This window comes from Mustela lutreola, chromosome 4, assembly GCF_030435805.1.
Source record: "Mustela lutreola isolate mMusLut2 chromosome 4, mMusLut2.pri, whole genome shotgun sequence".
In the NCBI taxonomy this organism is placed as follows: Eukaryota; Metazoa; Chordata; class Mammalia; order Carnivora; family Mustelidae; genus Mustela; species Mustela lutreola.
The window spans coordinates 34,556,844-34,573,398 of NC_081293.1; the positions used below are offsets into that span (position 1 = coordinate 34,556,844).

The following is a 16,555-nucleotide window of genomic DNA, read 5'->3' on the forward strand; positions in this document are numbered from 1 at the left end:
ACAGAAGTACTGAATATATTAGGATGTTGAAAAGAGACTTAATTTTATTTGGTATATCAAAAGAATAGATACTTTTTTACATTAGGTTGTTATCAGTACAGTAACTATATTATTCTTTGTTATATACACTAATCATGCATCATTTTCATATTAAAAGTTAATGCCTGCAGTAACTGTAAACTGCTACAACCTTTTATTTATTTATTTTTAAAATATTTAATTAATTTATTTGCGAGAGAGAGAGAACACACGCGTACTTGTGTGCAGGGGCAGGGCAGAAAGAGAGGGAGAAGCAGACTCCCCACTGAGCAAGGAGCCTGATGCTGGATTTGATCCCTATCTCAGGACCCTGGGATCAAGACCTGAGCCAACGGCAGAAGGCTTAACCAACTGAGCCACTCAGGTGCCCTTGCTGTAACCTTTTAAAAACAATTTGTATCTAATTTGTGTTAATATGTATCTAAGGCCTTAAAGTTATGCCTTTCAACCAAGTAACTTTTTCTTTAAAATATGGCTTAAAGAAAATTCAGTTTGGAAAATAGTGAAAATGTGTAAACAAATTAAACGTCCTGTGATAGGAGATTAATGTCCTGTGATAGGATTAATTCCACCAAATTTTAGTGTGGAATATTTTAATCAAACATTAACTACAGGGGCACCTGATTGACTCAGTAGGTTAAAGCCACTGCCTTCAGCTCAGGTCATGATCCCAGGGTCCTGAAATCGAGCTCTGCATCGGGCTCTCTGCTCAGTAGGGAGCCTGCTTCCTCCTCTCTCTCTCTCTGCCTGTCTCTCTGCCTACTTGTGATCTCTGTCAAATAAATAAATGAAATCTTAAAAAAAAAGATCCATAAACATTAACTACAGCATCAGTAAACATAATGTTTTTGATGGCAAAGAGAATTTCTCTTCACCTAACGTCAAAGAAGTGCTCTCAGCCTCTATAATTTGAGGTTAAAAACTTTTTCTTTGATTTGGTCAGCAAACTTTTATTTTATCTCTGAATTTCAGGCCCAGTGCCCGGGTTACAAAGATGAATACAGTCCTGATCCTGGAGCTTTTCTAGGAAAGATAGGTGTATAAACAGATCATTACACTAAAGTATCAAGAATACTGTAATAGAGGTATGTTTGTATTACCGGGGGATGTAAAGGAGGGAATGGACCATTCAGCTTACATAGCCAGGGATTTTGATGATTTGAACTGGGTTTTATTGGGTGTGTAACAGTAGCTTATTAAGAGATAGAAAGGTGGAGGTGCCTGGGTGGCTCAGTGGGTTAAGCCTCTGCCTCTGGCTCAGGTCATGATCTCAGGGTCTTGGGATCGAGCCCCGCATCAGGATCTCTGCTCAGCGGAGGGCCTGCTTCCCTCTCTCTCTCTGCCTGCTTCTCTGCCTACTTGTGATCTCTGTCAAATAAATAAATAAAATCTTTAAAAAAAAGAGGTAGAAAGGTATTTCAGGGAGAAGTAGTATGTGCAGAGGCATACTGTACATGTTTGGTATGTGCAGTATGTACATGGTCCATCCAGGGACCTGTAGTAGTTAGATATGGCTGGGAAGAAGGGTAGAAGAAGAGTTAAATTTGTATTTTCTCCTCTTGGCAGGGGAAAAATAAAAGTTTTAGGAAGGGGCAGACCATAGTAAAACTGTATTTGAGGGACGCCTGGGTGGCTCAGTGGGTTAAAGCCTCTGCTTTCGGCTCAGGTCATGGTCCCAGGGTCCTGGGATCGAGTTCCACATCAGGCTCTCTGCTTCCTCCTCTCTCTCTGCCTGCCTCTCTGCCTACTTGTGATCTCTGTCTGTCAAATAAATAAGTAAAATCTTTTAAAAAAAACTGTATTTTGGGGCACCTGGGTGGCTCAGTGGGTTAAGCCGCTGCCTTCGGCTCGGGTCGTGATCTTGGGGTCCTGGGATCGAGTCCCACATCGGGCTCTCTGCTCAGCGGGGAGCCTGCTTCCCTCTCTCTCTCTCTGCCTGCCTCTCAGTGTACTTGTGATTTCTCTCTGTCAAATAAATAAATAAAAATCTTAAAAAAATAAAAAAAATAAAAAAAAATAAAAAATAAAAAAAACTGTATTTTGAATGATTACTTGGGCTTTAGTGTGGAGGCCACATTTTAAATTGTACTAGATGAGAGACATTAGGGTGTTACTACCATAGTCCAGGTGAAGTGTAAAACTGGCTGCAAATGAAGAGGAGGGGATGTCAGGCAGAAATTTAGGAGGCTGATTTAAGTTTGAGTTACTAACTGAACTTGACCCTCAATGAAAGAGAAGGGAGAAGACAAAACCATTTCCTGATTCCTACCTTGAGTGACTAGATGGACGATAGTCCCATTACATAGGATAAAGATAAGTAGACCAGAAATAAAGGCAGAAGCACATGTGGGAAAAGAGGTGCTATAGGATCCTCAGACAGAGAAGTTGTTAGCTTAATAGTGGTTTAGAGCTTAGGAAAAAGATTTAATCTGGAAACCTAGATGGTAGTGAACTCAGTTTCCCAGGTCATGAATATAACATTGTTCAGGGAGAGTGTGAAATTAGGAGAACACTGGGGAAAGCCCTGTGTAGGAGCCAGGAGACCAAAGTAACTTCAAAAGAACCAAGAAAGCAGTGTCTTCAAAGAAAATAGAATAGCGTTGTGTTAGTTTGCTACTGCTATGTAACAAATTATCCCAAGCTTAATGTCTTAAAACAATACTCATTTATGACTTAACAGTTTTGGGGATCAGAAGTCTGATGCAGCATGACTGGGTTCTCTGTTTAGATTGTCAGATTTGCTTTCAAACTCAGTCTTGTTGGCAGAATTGCAGTTATAGAACTAAGGTTCGTGTTGTCCTTCTAGCCTGGAATCTTGGAGGACCATCTTAGAATTCTGCTTACTGTAAATGTTTTATGAAGGATAAATGGCAAACAAAATAAAATAAGAATTGAGAGTGTTAGTTGGTCATTGATGACTTTAGTAAGATCAGCACTTTTAGCAAGGATGGTAGGGGCAGAAACCACATGCAGTTAAGTTTGGGAGTCAACTGGAAATGAAAATAGAACTAGGACCTAGAGGTTTCTTTCAAACTTCCTGTCTGGAATGAGAAGGAGAATGCTGGGAGTAATTGATGAACTAGGTCTCCAGGAAACTATGAACTCTAGACTATAGATAGAGTGATTAATTATGGACCTGTAGGGGAACTCAACTTCCTCTGAGATAGAAGGGAAAGAAGTATTGTAGGGTTTACAGATCAGTTTGTAAGGGGGACTTGCTGATAGGCAGCTGAAAAATTGAGGGCATTTCTGTCTAATAGCCTCAGTTTTCTCTTAACAGGTTGGAGGCAAGGTCAATAAAAAAACAGGTGAAGTTTTAGAATTACGGCTTTGTGGCTAGGTGGCCTTTCATAAAATTATTGAATGAATGAATGAACTCAAAGCTTATGGAGAGGCAAGAAACATGAAGAACTTTAGGTGTTCTCCAGATTGCCCACCAAACCACATTTGACTCATCTGGTTCCCTTTTTGTTCCCTTTCCTCTTGTTATGTTCTCAAACTTAGTCTGATCTAGAATTACTTAATAGGTCCTCACTTAGAGGATGTGGATTTCCTACTTGTAAATTGCCTTAGGTTTTAACAATCTTAAAAGCTTTCTAGGTTACCTAGGGGATATCTAATTTACCATAGATGACCACAATTATTTTTACTTCCTTAGATTGCGAGGTATTTGAAGTCAAGGGACTTTGGCTTTTTTCATCTTTGCATGTAACACAGGCTTGGCATTTAGAACCCCCCCCCCCATTTATTTCTCTAGCTTCATGACCTAGACTTAGGGCTCCTCTTTTCACTTGGCCAGATTGTGCTATTTTTTCTCTTTATCATACAGAAGATAGTCAATCTTGTAAGCTTTATGTATGTAATACATATGTGTGTATGTATAGGTATGTATAAAGTAAGTAAATATATATGTAAGTTTTAGAAATTTAATGTAAATATAACAAAAATACAGAAAAGTACATAAATTAAGTGTTCAGTTTTTTGAAATTTCAAAGTAAATATACCTGTGTAACAGCATCCAGTTTAAGAAATAGAATATATCAACAGCATCCCTGCAGTCCCCTTTTATAAGTCCCCTGCCAATCATTATTTCTCTGCAGAGCTAACCACTATGGTGAATTCTAACCCATAAATTAGTTTTATTAGAACATTATATAAATCGAATCATATAGTATGTCCTCTGCGCTGTTGGGCTTCACTCACCATTGTATTCATGCAGTTCATCTATGTTGTTCTATACATAAGAATCTCTTGATTATCTTTGCCTTATGATATCCCATTATATGAATCTATCAGAAATTTACTTATCCATTTGATTGTGGATGGATATTTGGGTTGTTTCCAGGTGTGGACTATTTCTGATTAATGCTGCTTTGAATACATCTTTTGGTGAACACGTTTGCCTTTCTGATGGGTATATATCTAGATGCAGAATTGCTGGATCATCTGGAGTATGAATGTTGCTTTTTAAAAAATATTTTATTCATTTATTTGACAGACAGAGATCACAAGTAGGCAGACAGGCAGGCAGAGAGAGAGAGAGGAAGAAGAAGGCAGTCTGCCGAGCAGAGAGCCCAATGTGGTGCTCACTCCAGGACCCTGGGATCATGACCCGAGCCAAAGGCAGAGGCTTTAATCCACTGAGCCACCCAGGCACCCCTGAATGTTGCTTTATAAAAAAATATTTATTTGGGGGTGCCCGGGTGGCTCAGTGGGTTAAAGCCTCTGCCTTCGGCTCAGGTCATGGTCCCAGAGTCCTGGGATGGAGCCCCGCATCAGGCGCTCTGCTTGGCAGGGAACCTGCTTCCTCCCCTCTCTCTGTCTGCCTTTCTGCCTACTTGTGACCTCTATCGGTCAAATAAATAAATAAAATCTTTAAAAAATCTATTTATTTGAACATTGGGGAAAGTATATGCTATGGTGAGTGCTGTGAAGTGTGTAAACCCGGCATTAGGGGTACAGACCTGTACCCCTAGGGCTAATCATACATTATATGTTAATTAAAAAAATAAAAGATTTTTAAAAACAATAAAAAAATATTTATTTGAGAGAGAGAGAGAGAGTGCATGCACACTTGTGCCTGTACAAGCAGGAGCAGGGAGGGGCCAGGGGAGAAGGAGAAAGAATATAAGCAAGAGCATGCCATGGGGCTTGATGCCACCACACCATGATAACAACCTAAGCCAGACTGGAGCCCAAACCAAGAGTGGGATGCTCAACTAACTGTACTACCCAGATGCCCCTGAATGTTTGCTTTAATAGATCCTGCTAAATAGTTTTGTAATGGGTTTGTATAATTGTATTATCCTTCCATCAGCAGTATTTGAGAATGAGGTGCTCCCACATCTTTGCTAATATATGTATTACCTGCCTTTTCCAGTTTAGCATTTTTGGTTTTATTTTGTATTTCTTTGATGATTAGTGAGGTGATCATATGCTTTTTTCCCCATATACTTTTGAGCATTTGATTATCTTTAGTTGAAGTCACTTGTCTTTTTCTTTGGGATAGTTACTATTAATTTGTAAGGGTCCTTTATCTATTCTGATTACAAGTCTTTTGTTGAAAAACGTACATATTGCATATATTTCTCTCATTCTATGAGTTTTCACCTTTAATTCTGTCCTTTTGGTAAACAGATGTTCTTAATTTAAGTTGTTTCATTTATTAAATTTTTTATGTACTCTTAATGGTTTTGTGACCTGTTGAAATTGTTGCCTTGGCCAATGTCATGAAAATATACTTCTATGTTTTTTTTAAAGGCTTTATTGTTTACCTTTTACATTTAGACCTACAATCCATCTGGAATTGATTTTTGTGTATGGCATGGCAAGGGTAAAAGTCTTTTTTGGCATGTAGATATTCAGTTGACTTCAATATGCTTTATTTAGGGCGCCTGGGTGGCTCAGTGGGTTAAGCCGCTGCCTTCGGCTCAGGTCATGATCTCAGGGTCCAAGGATCGAGTCCCGCATCGGGCTCTCTGCTCAGCAGGGAGCCTGCTTCCTCCTCTCTCTCTGCCTGCCTCTCTGCCTACTTGTGATCTCTGTCTGTCAAATAAATCAATAAAATCTTTAAAAAAATGCTTTATTTAAAAAAATCTTTTGCTACTGTAGTATTACTATTTTCATAAATCTGGTGGCCATACATATTTGGATCTTTTTATGGACTTTTAATTTTATTCCATGTGTATATTTGCTTATCATTGTGCCAATAACCACAGCCTAATTACTATAGCTTTATTATAGGTCTTGATATCTAGTAATGTAAGTCCTCTAGGTTTATTATTTTTTGCCATCTAGATTGCCTTGGCATTCTTGGCCCTTTGCACATAAATGTAACTTTGGTACAACAAATATTACTGGATACCTAGTTCTTATGTGTTAGGCAGTGATAGATATTGGGAATATAGCTATTAATATGATAGGCCCAATATCATAATAGATATTGGGAATATAGCTATTAATATGAAAAGCCACTCACATAGACTGAGATGAGAAAATAGCCTCAATATTTAAAGTTAGCATAGAAGACTGAAAGCTAAGGAGAGAGAACAACAGCATGCCAGAGGGCACGTAACCCCAAATGTGAAAAACAACAACAACAACAAGAAAGGACAGCATGAAAGAAGCAAAGGGAAAGTATATCTAGAAGGTGTGGTCAGTTATGTCAGTGTTCCTGCAAGATCAAGCAAGATAAAGACTGACAAAACATCCACTGGATTTAGCTGTAGGTGCTGTTGTGAACTTAAGCAGTTTTAGGGGTGTCTTTATTAGACTGTAAACTCTTAGATGGGAACAAAGTTCCCTGCTCAGTTAGTGCTGGGTTTCTATTATTTCATGATGATAACCAAATGATCTATATAGTGTTTCCCATGATAAGGGTCAAAACCAAAAATGGCTTTCTGTTTTATACCACTCCCTTTCATATGCATTCATGAAGCTGATGAAAAAGTAATTATTCTTCTAAATGGAGAATAATTTTAACTTATTCAAAACTTGGCTGTTTTAGATAATCCAAAACTATATTTCATCCATCTACCCATCCATTCATTTATTCATGCATCTATTCATTCATTCAGCAAACATCTGTGGAGAAACCACCAATTAACCAGGAGTCATAAACATTGTGCTAGAGATATAATTAGGGAAGGAATGGAAGGAAGCCTAGAAAGATGTATTTGACCCATGTGTATCCCAATGAGTTAACTCTGCAGTGTCTGTTTTTACAGCTCTCCATGACTATTCCAAGGGATATATAGTTAAGCTCTGTGACCTGAAGACAAAATTTTAGAAAGTTCTTCCTTTCTGGTTAAATAAAAAACAGAATTTAAGTAGAGGTCTTTATCCTTGTTGGTGGTCATCCTATAATTTATTGTTGCTTATTTATTTACACCTTGGTATTTATGTTTGAGTCATTCTGTTATCCTTTTTTACTTTTTTTTTTTTTTAAAGATTTTATTTATTTATTTGACAGGCAGAGATCACAAGTAGGCAGAGAGGCAGGCAGAGAGGAGGAAGCAGGCTCCCTGCTGAGCAGAGAGCCCGATGTGGGGCTCGATCCCAGGACCCTGAGATCATGACCTGAGCCGAAGGCAGAGGCTTTAACCCACTGAGCCACCCAGGCACCCCAATCCTTTTTTACTTTTTAAAAAGATTTTATTTATTTGAGAGAGAGAGAGAGCATGAGGTGGGGGAGGAACAGAAGGAGAGGGAGGAGCAGATTCCCCATTGAGCAGGGCTCAATGCCCAACTCAGGACTCCATCCCAGAACCCTGGGATCATGACCCAAGCCAAAGGCAGAAACTTAACCGATTGAGCCACCCAGGTGCCCTGAGTCATTTTCTTTTTATATTTGAATGCTCATTTCAGGAAAGAAAGAGGGAAAATTACTTCATTTTCAGACACAGTAAAATTAAATATGGGCAGTGCTAATTACTGATTGCCATTTATCATGGATCAGGGCCAAAGTTTATTTTTCTTTATTGTGCGAATTATTATTAGACCTGTACTTGGGGTCAGGTGGATAAAGAAGTGCCCAAGTAAACCATTTTCAAGTACACTTGAATAACTTGATAATTTCTACCAGTAAGACCTTGACATGTTGGGGCGCCTGGGTGACTAAGTGGGTTAAAGCCTCTGCCTTCAGCTTGGGTCATGATCTCAAGGTCCTGGAATCAAGCCCTATATTGGGCCCTCTGCTCAGCGGGGAGCCTGCCTCCTCCTTTCTGCCTGCCTCACTACCTACTTGTGATCTCTGTCTGTCAAATAAATAAAAAATTAAAACAAAAAAAAACCCCTTGACATGTTAATTATAAATAATTTAAAAAATCTATTTTTTAAAAACAAGTCTTTGAGGGTGCGTGGGTGGCTCAGTCAGTTAAGCTTTGCCTTGAGCTCAGGTCATGATCTCCGGGTCCTGGGATCAAGCCCCACATTGGGCTCCCTGCTCAGTGCTGAGTCCCCTTGCTCTCACTCTCTCTAATAAATAAATAAATAGATAGATAGATAGATAGATAGATACCCAAGTCTTTGTAAGGATTTTATGAGGGATTTTTTTTTTTTAAACCTAATTGATATATTTGAAAATGTAGAAGTTTGGTAGGTTAGGGAAGTCTTCAGGAACAAGATTAACCTTGAGTGATCCTGACAGACAGACTCTGGAATACAAATGATAAATACAGCACATTGGCAGAAATGAAGCTTTCTTTAGGAGAGCAGAGGAAGAGAAAAAAAATGGGGAATATAAAATAAGTTCACAGTAGGAACAAGAAGGTGATTTTAGTTCTTTTAAAAAGAATGTTTCACAGGTTGATTCACAATTTTTTTTCCTCATAAATTGTTTGGTTTTTTTTTTCCTTAGAAATAACTAGAAACAAAGACCACTAACAATGCAAATTGGTAGTCTCTGGTGATACTTTAATTCTAATTGGTGAAAAAAGGAAATAGAGAATTAAGACAGTTTTAAATGATGGTTAACATTTTTATTCCAAGTTCAGTCAGCACAGTCATCAACTGACATTTACTTTGAACCCCTTGGGTGAATGGCATTGAACCGAATCCCACAAGAAACAATATCTTCTACCTACATGAGCAAACTGGTAGTTGAACTATTGCTCTCAGAAGCTATGGATAGTAAGAGTTGATGCTAATATGTTGTGAGATTCCAGCTTTGGAGTCATGAGGTTAAGATAGGAAAAATATACAATATACAAAATATACAATACACAATATACAAAAAAATTTTTTTTGAAAAATAGAAACTGTATTTACTTTTTGTGTTGAATAAAGAAGTCACTGTCCTATGCAATGAAAACTAAATGTCAAATTATTTTTTAATATTTCACCAAATATTATTTTAGCTTAAAAGAGTTGAATTTTATTTGATTGATCATTGTATGAATAATGCAAAGTAAACTTTCATTTTGACAAGTAAAATAAGGAGGTGAGTTGATTCAGAACAAAGCAAGTAGAATCTTAAGTGATTTGTGCTTTCATTGAAAACTCAAATACAAAGAAATCTTGGTGGATAAGATGTCAGAAATTTGTGACTGAAGCCTGTTTTCACCTGATCTCCACATTTGATATCACATTTAATATTAAGGCATTTTTCATTCTGTAATACTACAAATGTTTCTTTTAGGGATTGTCAGATTTTAAGTATTTATCTTTTCCTTATTCTCCCTCCTTTTCTAATCCCTCCCCACCCCAATCTCTTTTTGCTCCCGTAGGGTTCCTATTGCTGGCTACCCAGTCACTACCATTCTAATACCATTTAAGGTAGCTCTGCTGGGTTTATTTATTTTGAGTCCTTCAATCCAGTTTCTCTTTTAATCTGGATTCCTAAATCAAGCCGATAAACCCGTTTGTTTTTCTCATTTCAAAAATTCGTGATTCAGATTGGTAGGAAAATATAATGTAATCCGGGCGCAACATCTTCCCCTTGGAATCAGTATTTGCGAGGCTTCCTTCTTTCCTTGGCTGAACGTGCTTAAGTCAGGCAGAGTACCTAGTGAAGGACTTCAGCCCCCACAGTTCCCTGTGTGCGCATGCCCTCTCTTCTTACAGTTGTCAAAGTGCTTTTGCCAGAGCGGTCACATAATCAACCTGAAAGAAGAAAATAAAATACTGTACAGTTTTTAATTTTATCGATCCTTAAAAACTGGACACTCAAAGGTAACTGCTGCTAAGAATTTGTTACTTGAGATTGGGTGATTGCATGCAAAGGAAGATCTATTGTGTGTGTGGTGGGGGGAGGGGAAGGAGGTATCTATTTCTCGGACTTTGCTGTAAATAAGAAAAAAGAAAAAGGAAAAAAAAAAAAAAAAGAAACACACCCAAACAAACTATACAAGCAGTTACCGAGAGACATTGCATTTTAACATTGTAAATATTATCTTAATCTTTTGCTTTCCTTTTGTTTTAAAGGGTCTTATTTATTAAAAGATGGGCTTGACCTTGACAGAGTGAATTTATGCAGAAAGTGAAATTTATGTCTTTAAGCAGTGTTGAGAAGAGAAATGGGTGTTCCTGGTATGATAAAATTTTTAAAATTCAGTAAATATACTAATTATAGCCTTCATAAAAGATTGAGTCCAGCTTACTTTTTAGCTTTTTTGCCATAGTAGAGCATTAATTTTTCCATCAAGAGCATGTAGTTTAAACTGAAGGCATTAACAAAAAGCATTGATACAAGCATTGGGAAAGCTGAGTGATATTAAAATTATAATCAGGTACATATTTCAGCCATGATGATATGGCTATTGTAAAGATAATTCTAGCCCACTGGAAGCAACTCAGACCCCAGATTATAATGGTTTACTGCAGCACTGCTTAAACCAAGTATGAAAATGTCTCTTTTTATGACCATTTCCTTTGGCAGCGATAGAACTTTGTGCTGTTGTGAATTCAAGCTCTGCTTGCCTCTTTGTGTCATATTTTCAATACTGATCAAAGCCATTGTTTTAGACCAAGGGAACTGAGGAAACTAAAATCAATCTTATGTAGGTTTTATTGGTAATAGCTGGCAGTTTGTGAGGTATACTGGGCTGGGTTTGGGGGCGGGTAAAAGGGGTAGGAAGAGAAGAGAGCGAGGTGGCTATTAAGCATTTGCTTGAGCCCACTATTTTGTGTAGGAAACTTTAATATTAAAGATTAACCATTTTAAAGATTGTCTTTAATAAAATAATACTATTTAATCCCATTTCTTGATCTGACATATTTTGCTTAGTAGTTAAGAGTGATGGCATCTCCATTTTCCAATACATTTATTTTATAACGGTTATCGTGAGGATGTCCAAAGGCAGAGCTTCTGTGTGATTCTGAATGTCCTTTTGCAAGTGTTCTGGGAAAGATGCTTCTCCAAGTATCTGAGTTAATTAAGTAACTGCATTAAATATATTAATAACTTTGTTGCAATTATACTGAATCATCATCTAAAAATAATTATATGTTTGGTCATATGCTCCTTTAACATCTCAAAATATTTGCTTTTAGGGTCTCAGCACTGTAATATTCATATATTTAAAACAATTAACATGTTCTAAAGGACAAGGTAACTCAGTGATAACTATGTCTATGGAAATCTCCCGATTTTGAGTGATTACTATTTTCATCCTTAAATGAGAAAACAGGCTGTATGGCAGAGGTGAATATAGCCCTTCTATGAGAGATGGAAAATACCATACGCTCCTTATATGGCTAAATGAAGCAGTGATGGCAGTGCACTATAATTACAATGTATGAGAATTTGGGACTTTGTACTATGCTATTTTTAACACTTTTGCTAGCATATGGTAATTCAGGGTCTTCCAACCATAATCTTTCATTGCTAATACCAGTGATAAGAGAATGGATTCTAAATTTGCCAAAGTCTTATGACCAAGGCAGCATCAGGAGGATTCAAAAATGAAAATCTGGCAACCCCAAAAGTATCTTGACTTTCTACTTAAATCTCAGGGGGATTTTTTTTTTTTTAAAGCTCCGCCCCCACCCCATCTCACAGTCAGCCTTTCTCTGTCTTTGGCTCTATCTGACCTCAAATCCAACCAGAACATTTCTCCACGCTGCAGAGAAATTCTCAGGCTCCTGTTGAGACCTGAACCGCTGAGAAGCCAAGACATTTCTTGTATGGCAGAATTGGAGACAAGAAGACCTGAGAATAAGCAGAAAAGCCCTAATCCTTAAGAGTGTAACGAGAAGCAAGCGGTTACAAACGTTTCAGTAGATTTTTACCTCTTTAAAAACGGTGTGGGTTTTTTTTTTTTTTTTAATGTCTCCTAACAAAATGGAGTAGCTGCAGCTTCTGGGAGGCCAGAGAATGATTGTGCAGCTGAGTCCTCCTCCTAACAAATGCCAAGGATTTCCTCCCTCGTGGTTCGCCGCTGCTAAATGAAACAATTATCAACGCAAGAAGGCAGTTTGCTAATCAAGAGGGATAAGACTGCTGTTTCTTTAAAAGTGCCGAGCAGGGAAGGGGGAAGAAAGGGTCGTGTGCGGTGTCTTTTTAACCTTGCTGAAGGACGCAGCAGTATTTATTGACGTATGCAAATAACTGGGGGAGGGTGGTGCTTGGGAAAAAACAGGAACCAGAATCAGTTTCTCATTGCAGGGTGAACGCTCTGAGTTCCGGTGAAGGGAAAAGAGACGTGGCGAAATTGCTGTCTTTCTGTCTTATAAGCACATCTCTCCTTAAAACAGAAAAGGAACCAAGACATCAGAAAGGGTGAAGACGCTCTCACAGTATTTTTAGAGACCTTGCACGCGCCCCCCCCCCCCCATCCCCAGCCCGACCTGCTCTTCTAAATGGGAGATTATGGATTTGCATTGCAATTGGCTAGTAGCGCTGGCACTGGATTTCCTCAAGTAAAACACCCGCCCGCTTTAGCGGGGGGCATTAACGATCACATTGACAATAACACGTCTCTCTTTTTTCCCGTTTCAGCTGCGCAAACCATGCAGGATGATTTACTGATGGACAAAAGCAAAACCCAGCCCCAGCCCCAGCAGCAGCGGCAGCAGCAGCAGCAGCAGCCCCAGCCCGAACCCAGCGCAGCCGAAGCCCCGTCCACGCCCCTCTCTTCAGAGACCCCCAAGCCGGAGGACAGCAGCGCAGTGCCGGCCCTCAGCCCCGCCGCGGCCCCGCCGGCCCCCAACGGCCCCGACAAGATGCAGATGGAATCGCCGCTCCTGCCGGGCTTGAGTTTCCACCAGCCCCCTCAGCAGCCGCCGCCGCCGCAGGAGCCCGCGGCCCCGGGCGCGTCGCTGTCTCCGTCCTTCGGCAGCACCTGGTCCACAGGCACCACGAACGCGGTGGAGGACAGCTTCTTCCAGGGGATCACCCCAGTCAACGGGACCATGCTCTTCCAGAACTTCCCGCACCACGTCAACCCAGTCTTCGGAGGCACCTTCTCTCCGCAGATCGGCCTGGCGCAGACCCAGCACCACCAGCAGCCGCCGCCGCCAGCGCCGCAGCCAGCGCAGCCCGCGCAGCCCCCACAGGCGCAGCCCCCGCAGCAGCGCCGATCGCCCGCCAGTCCCAGCCAGGCGCCCTACACGCAGAGGAGTGCCGCCGCGGCGTACGGCCACCAGCCCATCATGACCAGCAAGCCGTCCTCGTCCTCGGCTGCAGTAGCCGCCGCGGCCGCAGCTGCCGCTTCGTCCGCCTCGTCCAGCTGGAACACGCACCAGAGTGTGAACGCCGCCTGGAGCGCGCCGTCCAACCCGTGGGGCGGCCTGCCGGCGGGCCGGGACCCTCGCCGGGCTGTCGGCGTGGGCGTGGGCGTAGGTGTCGGGGTGCCCTCACCACTCAACCCCATCTCGCCGCTCAAAAAGCCCTTCTCCAGCAATGTGATCGCGCCGCCCAAGTTCCCCCGTGCGGCCCCGCTCACCTCCAAGTCCTGGATGGAGGATAACGCTTTCCGGACGGATAATGGTAACAATCTGTTGCCATTTCAGGTAATGCTCCAGTGCACCTGCATATACCTTCCGTCTACCCTGCTCCCTTTGCCCCTTCTTCCCTGCCATTTAATCGTCCACTGATTTTTGTTAAGAAAGGCAGCGATGTCCAGGCCCCCTGTCCTCTTCAAAAGCCTCCATTTACCGGGGCTGCGCCAGTACCTAGGACAAGGTTGGGGGGGAACATTGTGACTGAAGAACCGTATTTAAGCACCCTGATAAGACAGAAAAAGGGCCTTTTTCTTTTGGTATATTTTTCTTTCACAGTGTGTGTACCTCTTGTTTTGACCTTCTTTGACAAGTAAAGGAGCAAATGTATGGCAAGGTGCTGGGTTGGTCCCAGGATGAGTAGGCTGAGATTCCTGTCATTTGAAGTAGCTACACATTTCAGGTTATGCAATCCTGGGTTCAGAGTGCCTCCTGAAAGCCATCCACTCCCAAACTACCCTGGGCCTACTCTTAAAGAGGTTAACAGCCCTTGAGTGGTGCTATTTCAGACAGTTGCATATGCTCAATTAAACTAATGTGAACACATGTGTTTATATCTCGCTAAGGTGCTGGCATCATTAATAGCAATCAGCATATTGCCCCTACTGGGAAAATTATGAGTGTGAGATTCCAATAAACTCCCAAGCTCCTTCAGGGAACAAGTTGGAAGAGTGGAAATTCTAGGGGCAACCCTTCCTATGTTACCTAAAAGAAGGACTAAGACATTGTTTTTTTTCTAGAGCAAAGAGACAATAGGACGTGACCTTCAGAGCCATATTGCAATGGAGTCTATTTGCTAGCTAGCACTGAAATATTTAAAGCTGCAGTGTCCTTCAGATGGGTTATTTAAGAAGACAATGCAGATCAATTACACCATTTGAAACTGGGCAAAGTGAAAGTCTTGCAACTTTAATGAAAAATGAGCCTTGTGTCTTGGTGTTAAATACCAGTGAAAAACCCAGGAAGTGCCCCAGACAAAAAGGTTGAATGGAGTGTCCTTATTCTGTTCTTGTTTTCTGATCCAGCCCAGGGCCACATCGGTTGGCAGTGTCCTGAACATCTTGAGTTGGAAAGGGGTGGTGAGGGTGAGTGTTCACTGGGGGCTTTTGTTCTCAGGCAAACATTTTTCCTTCACTTACAATTTGATTTGGCTCTAAGCTTCTAGGATCAGTTAAAAGAGAAGAAAGGAAGGAGAGAGGAGGGCTTTGGATAAGACCCAGTTGGGGTGGTCAAGGAAATGAAATAAATCTTTTGAGCATTGCTGAAAAATGGCATAACCGAAATTTGACAGAATTAGTTTAAAGTATCAGGTGCAATTTGGAACCTTCATTTTGTTGTTCTTTACATTTCAAATGTGATGTTTGGGATGGCTCCCATCCGTGAAGAAGGAGATAGGGTTATAGAGAAGCACATGATTCTCTAGGCTACAGCAAGGATTTTTAACCTTGACAGGTTGGGGTTGGGGGGCTCCACGAAACTTGTAAATTGTGTGTATGAGAGTTTTTCATGAGAGAGGATCTTAACACATTTTCACAGGGGTCCTTTAGGAATGGGAGATTTTTTTTTTTTTTTTTTTTTTTTTTTTAAAGATTTTTTTTATTTATTCATTTGACAGAGAGAGATCACAGGTAGGTAGAGAGGCAGGCAGAGAGAGAGAGAGGAGGAAGCAGGCTCCCCGCTGAGCAGAGAGCCCGATGCGGGACTCGATCCCAGGACCCTGAGATCATGACCTGAGCCGAAGGCAGCGGCTTAACCCACTGAGCCACCCAGGCGCCCCGGAATGGGAGATTTTAATATTAACGTGTATTTCTTTCCATTCTAAAGTCTGTCTCGATAAAATGAAGAGGCATTGCAAGATGGGATTAGTTTGGTAGGGAAAAAGAGGGATCTGCTTTCTGAAATTTCTCCATGGGCTTATTTTTGTGGTGAGGAGATAGAATAGTGAGGCTGCATTTGGTAGGAGAGGCCTTCTTTTTCCAACGGTTCCTCTTATTATTCTGGTGCTCCCTATTCAAGTCCAGTCTTAGAAGATAACCTAAAATCTGAGTGGGAGTTTTAGGGTGAGAGCTGATGGTGTAGACATCAGTTATCTTTTTCTAGGCACTAAATCTGAATACAGCTAGCTTTCAATTAATTGTCTCTGGAAGTGAGGGCTGGGGAGACATTGAAACCATGAAACTTCCCCCAAACTGATATTGACAAGTAGTATGGGGATTGCCCATTGTTTCTCAGCAAACCATTTACCAGCAATGCTAATGAGAGCCAGACAGAAGGGATTGAGTTTGGTTTCTTGTCTTTTCATCCCCTGGTGGTGCTATTAAGTAGGCAAAGATGGCCAAAAGACTTGTGCAATGATAGATTTTATTAAAAATTGAGCTTTATATATTTAGCCTCAGGAAAAATTACATGGACTTTATGTCTCACTTCTTTGTCTCACTTAAAAATGGAGCTTCAGGGTTTTGAAGCAGTATTAGAACCAGATTAAGTAACCTTGTTGTGTTTTAGTTTGGGGTTAGAATATTTTAAGACTTTGTGTTAAGTATATCACATTTGTTAAGAAACAAAAATAAAATACCTT

General features: G+C 40.7%; 1 protein-coding gene across 9 annotated transcripts in view; it reads left to right on the forward strand.

Annotated features, from left to right (window-relative positions):
- The window catches only part of CPEB3 (cytoplasmic polyadenylation element binding protein 3), a 197,595-nt gene that overhangs the window by 23,179 nt on the left and 157,861 nt on the right, over positions 1-16,555 (forward strand). For 7 of the 9 annotated variants that reach the window (XM_059169456.1, XM_059169454.1, XM_059169460.1 and 4 more), the window contains one exon: positions 12,977-13,989. In XM_059169456.1, the coding sequence (XP_059025439.1) occupies positions 12,988-13,989 (1,002 nt within the window). In that variant the 5' untranslated portion in view covers positions 12,977-12,987. Of the gene's footprint in view, positions 1-9,498; positions 10,210-12,654; positions 12,758-12,976; positions 13,990-16,555 lie in introns of those variants that run through there. The other 2 variants (XM_059169457.1, XM_059169458.1) reach the window with 2 other exon arrangements.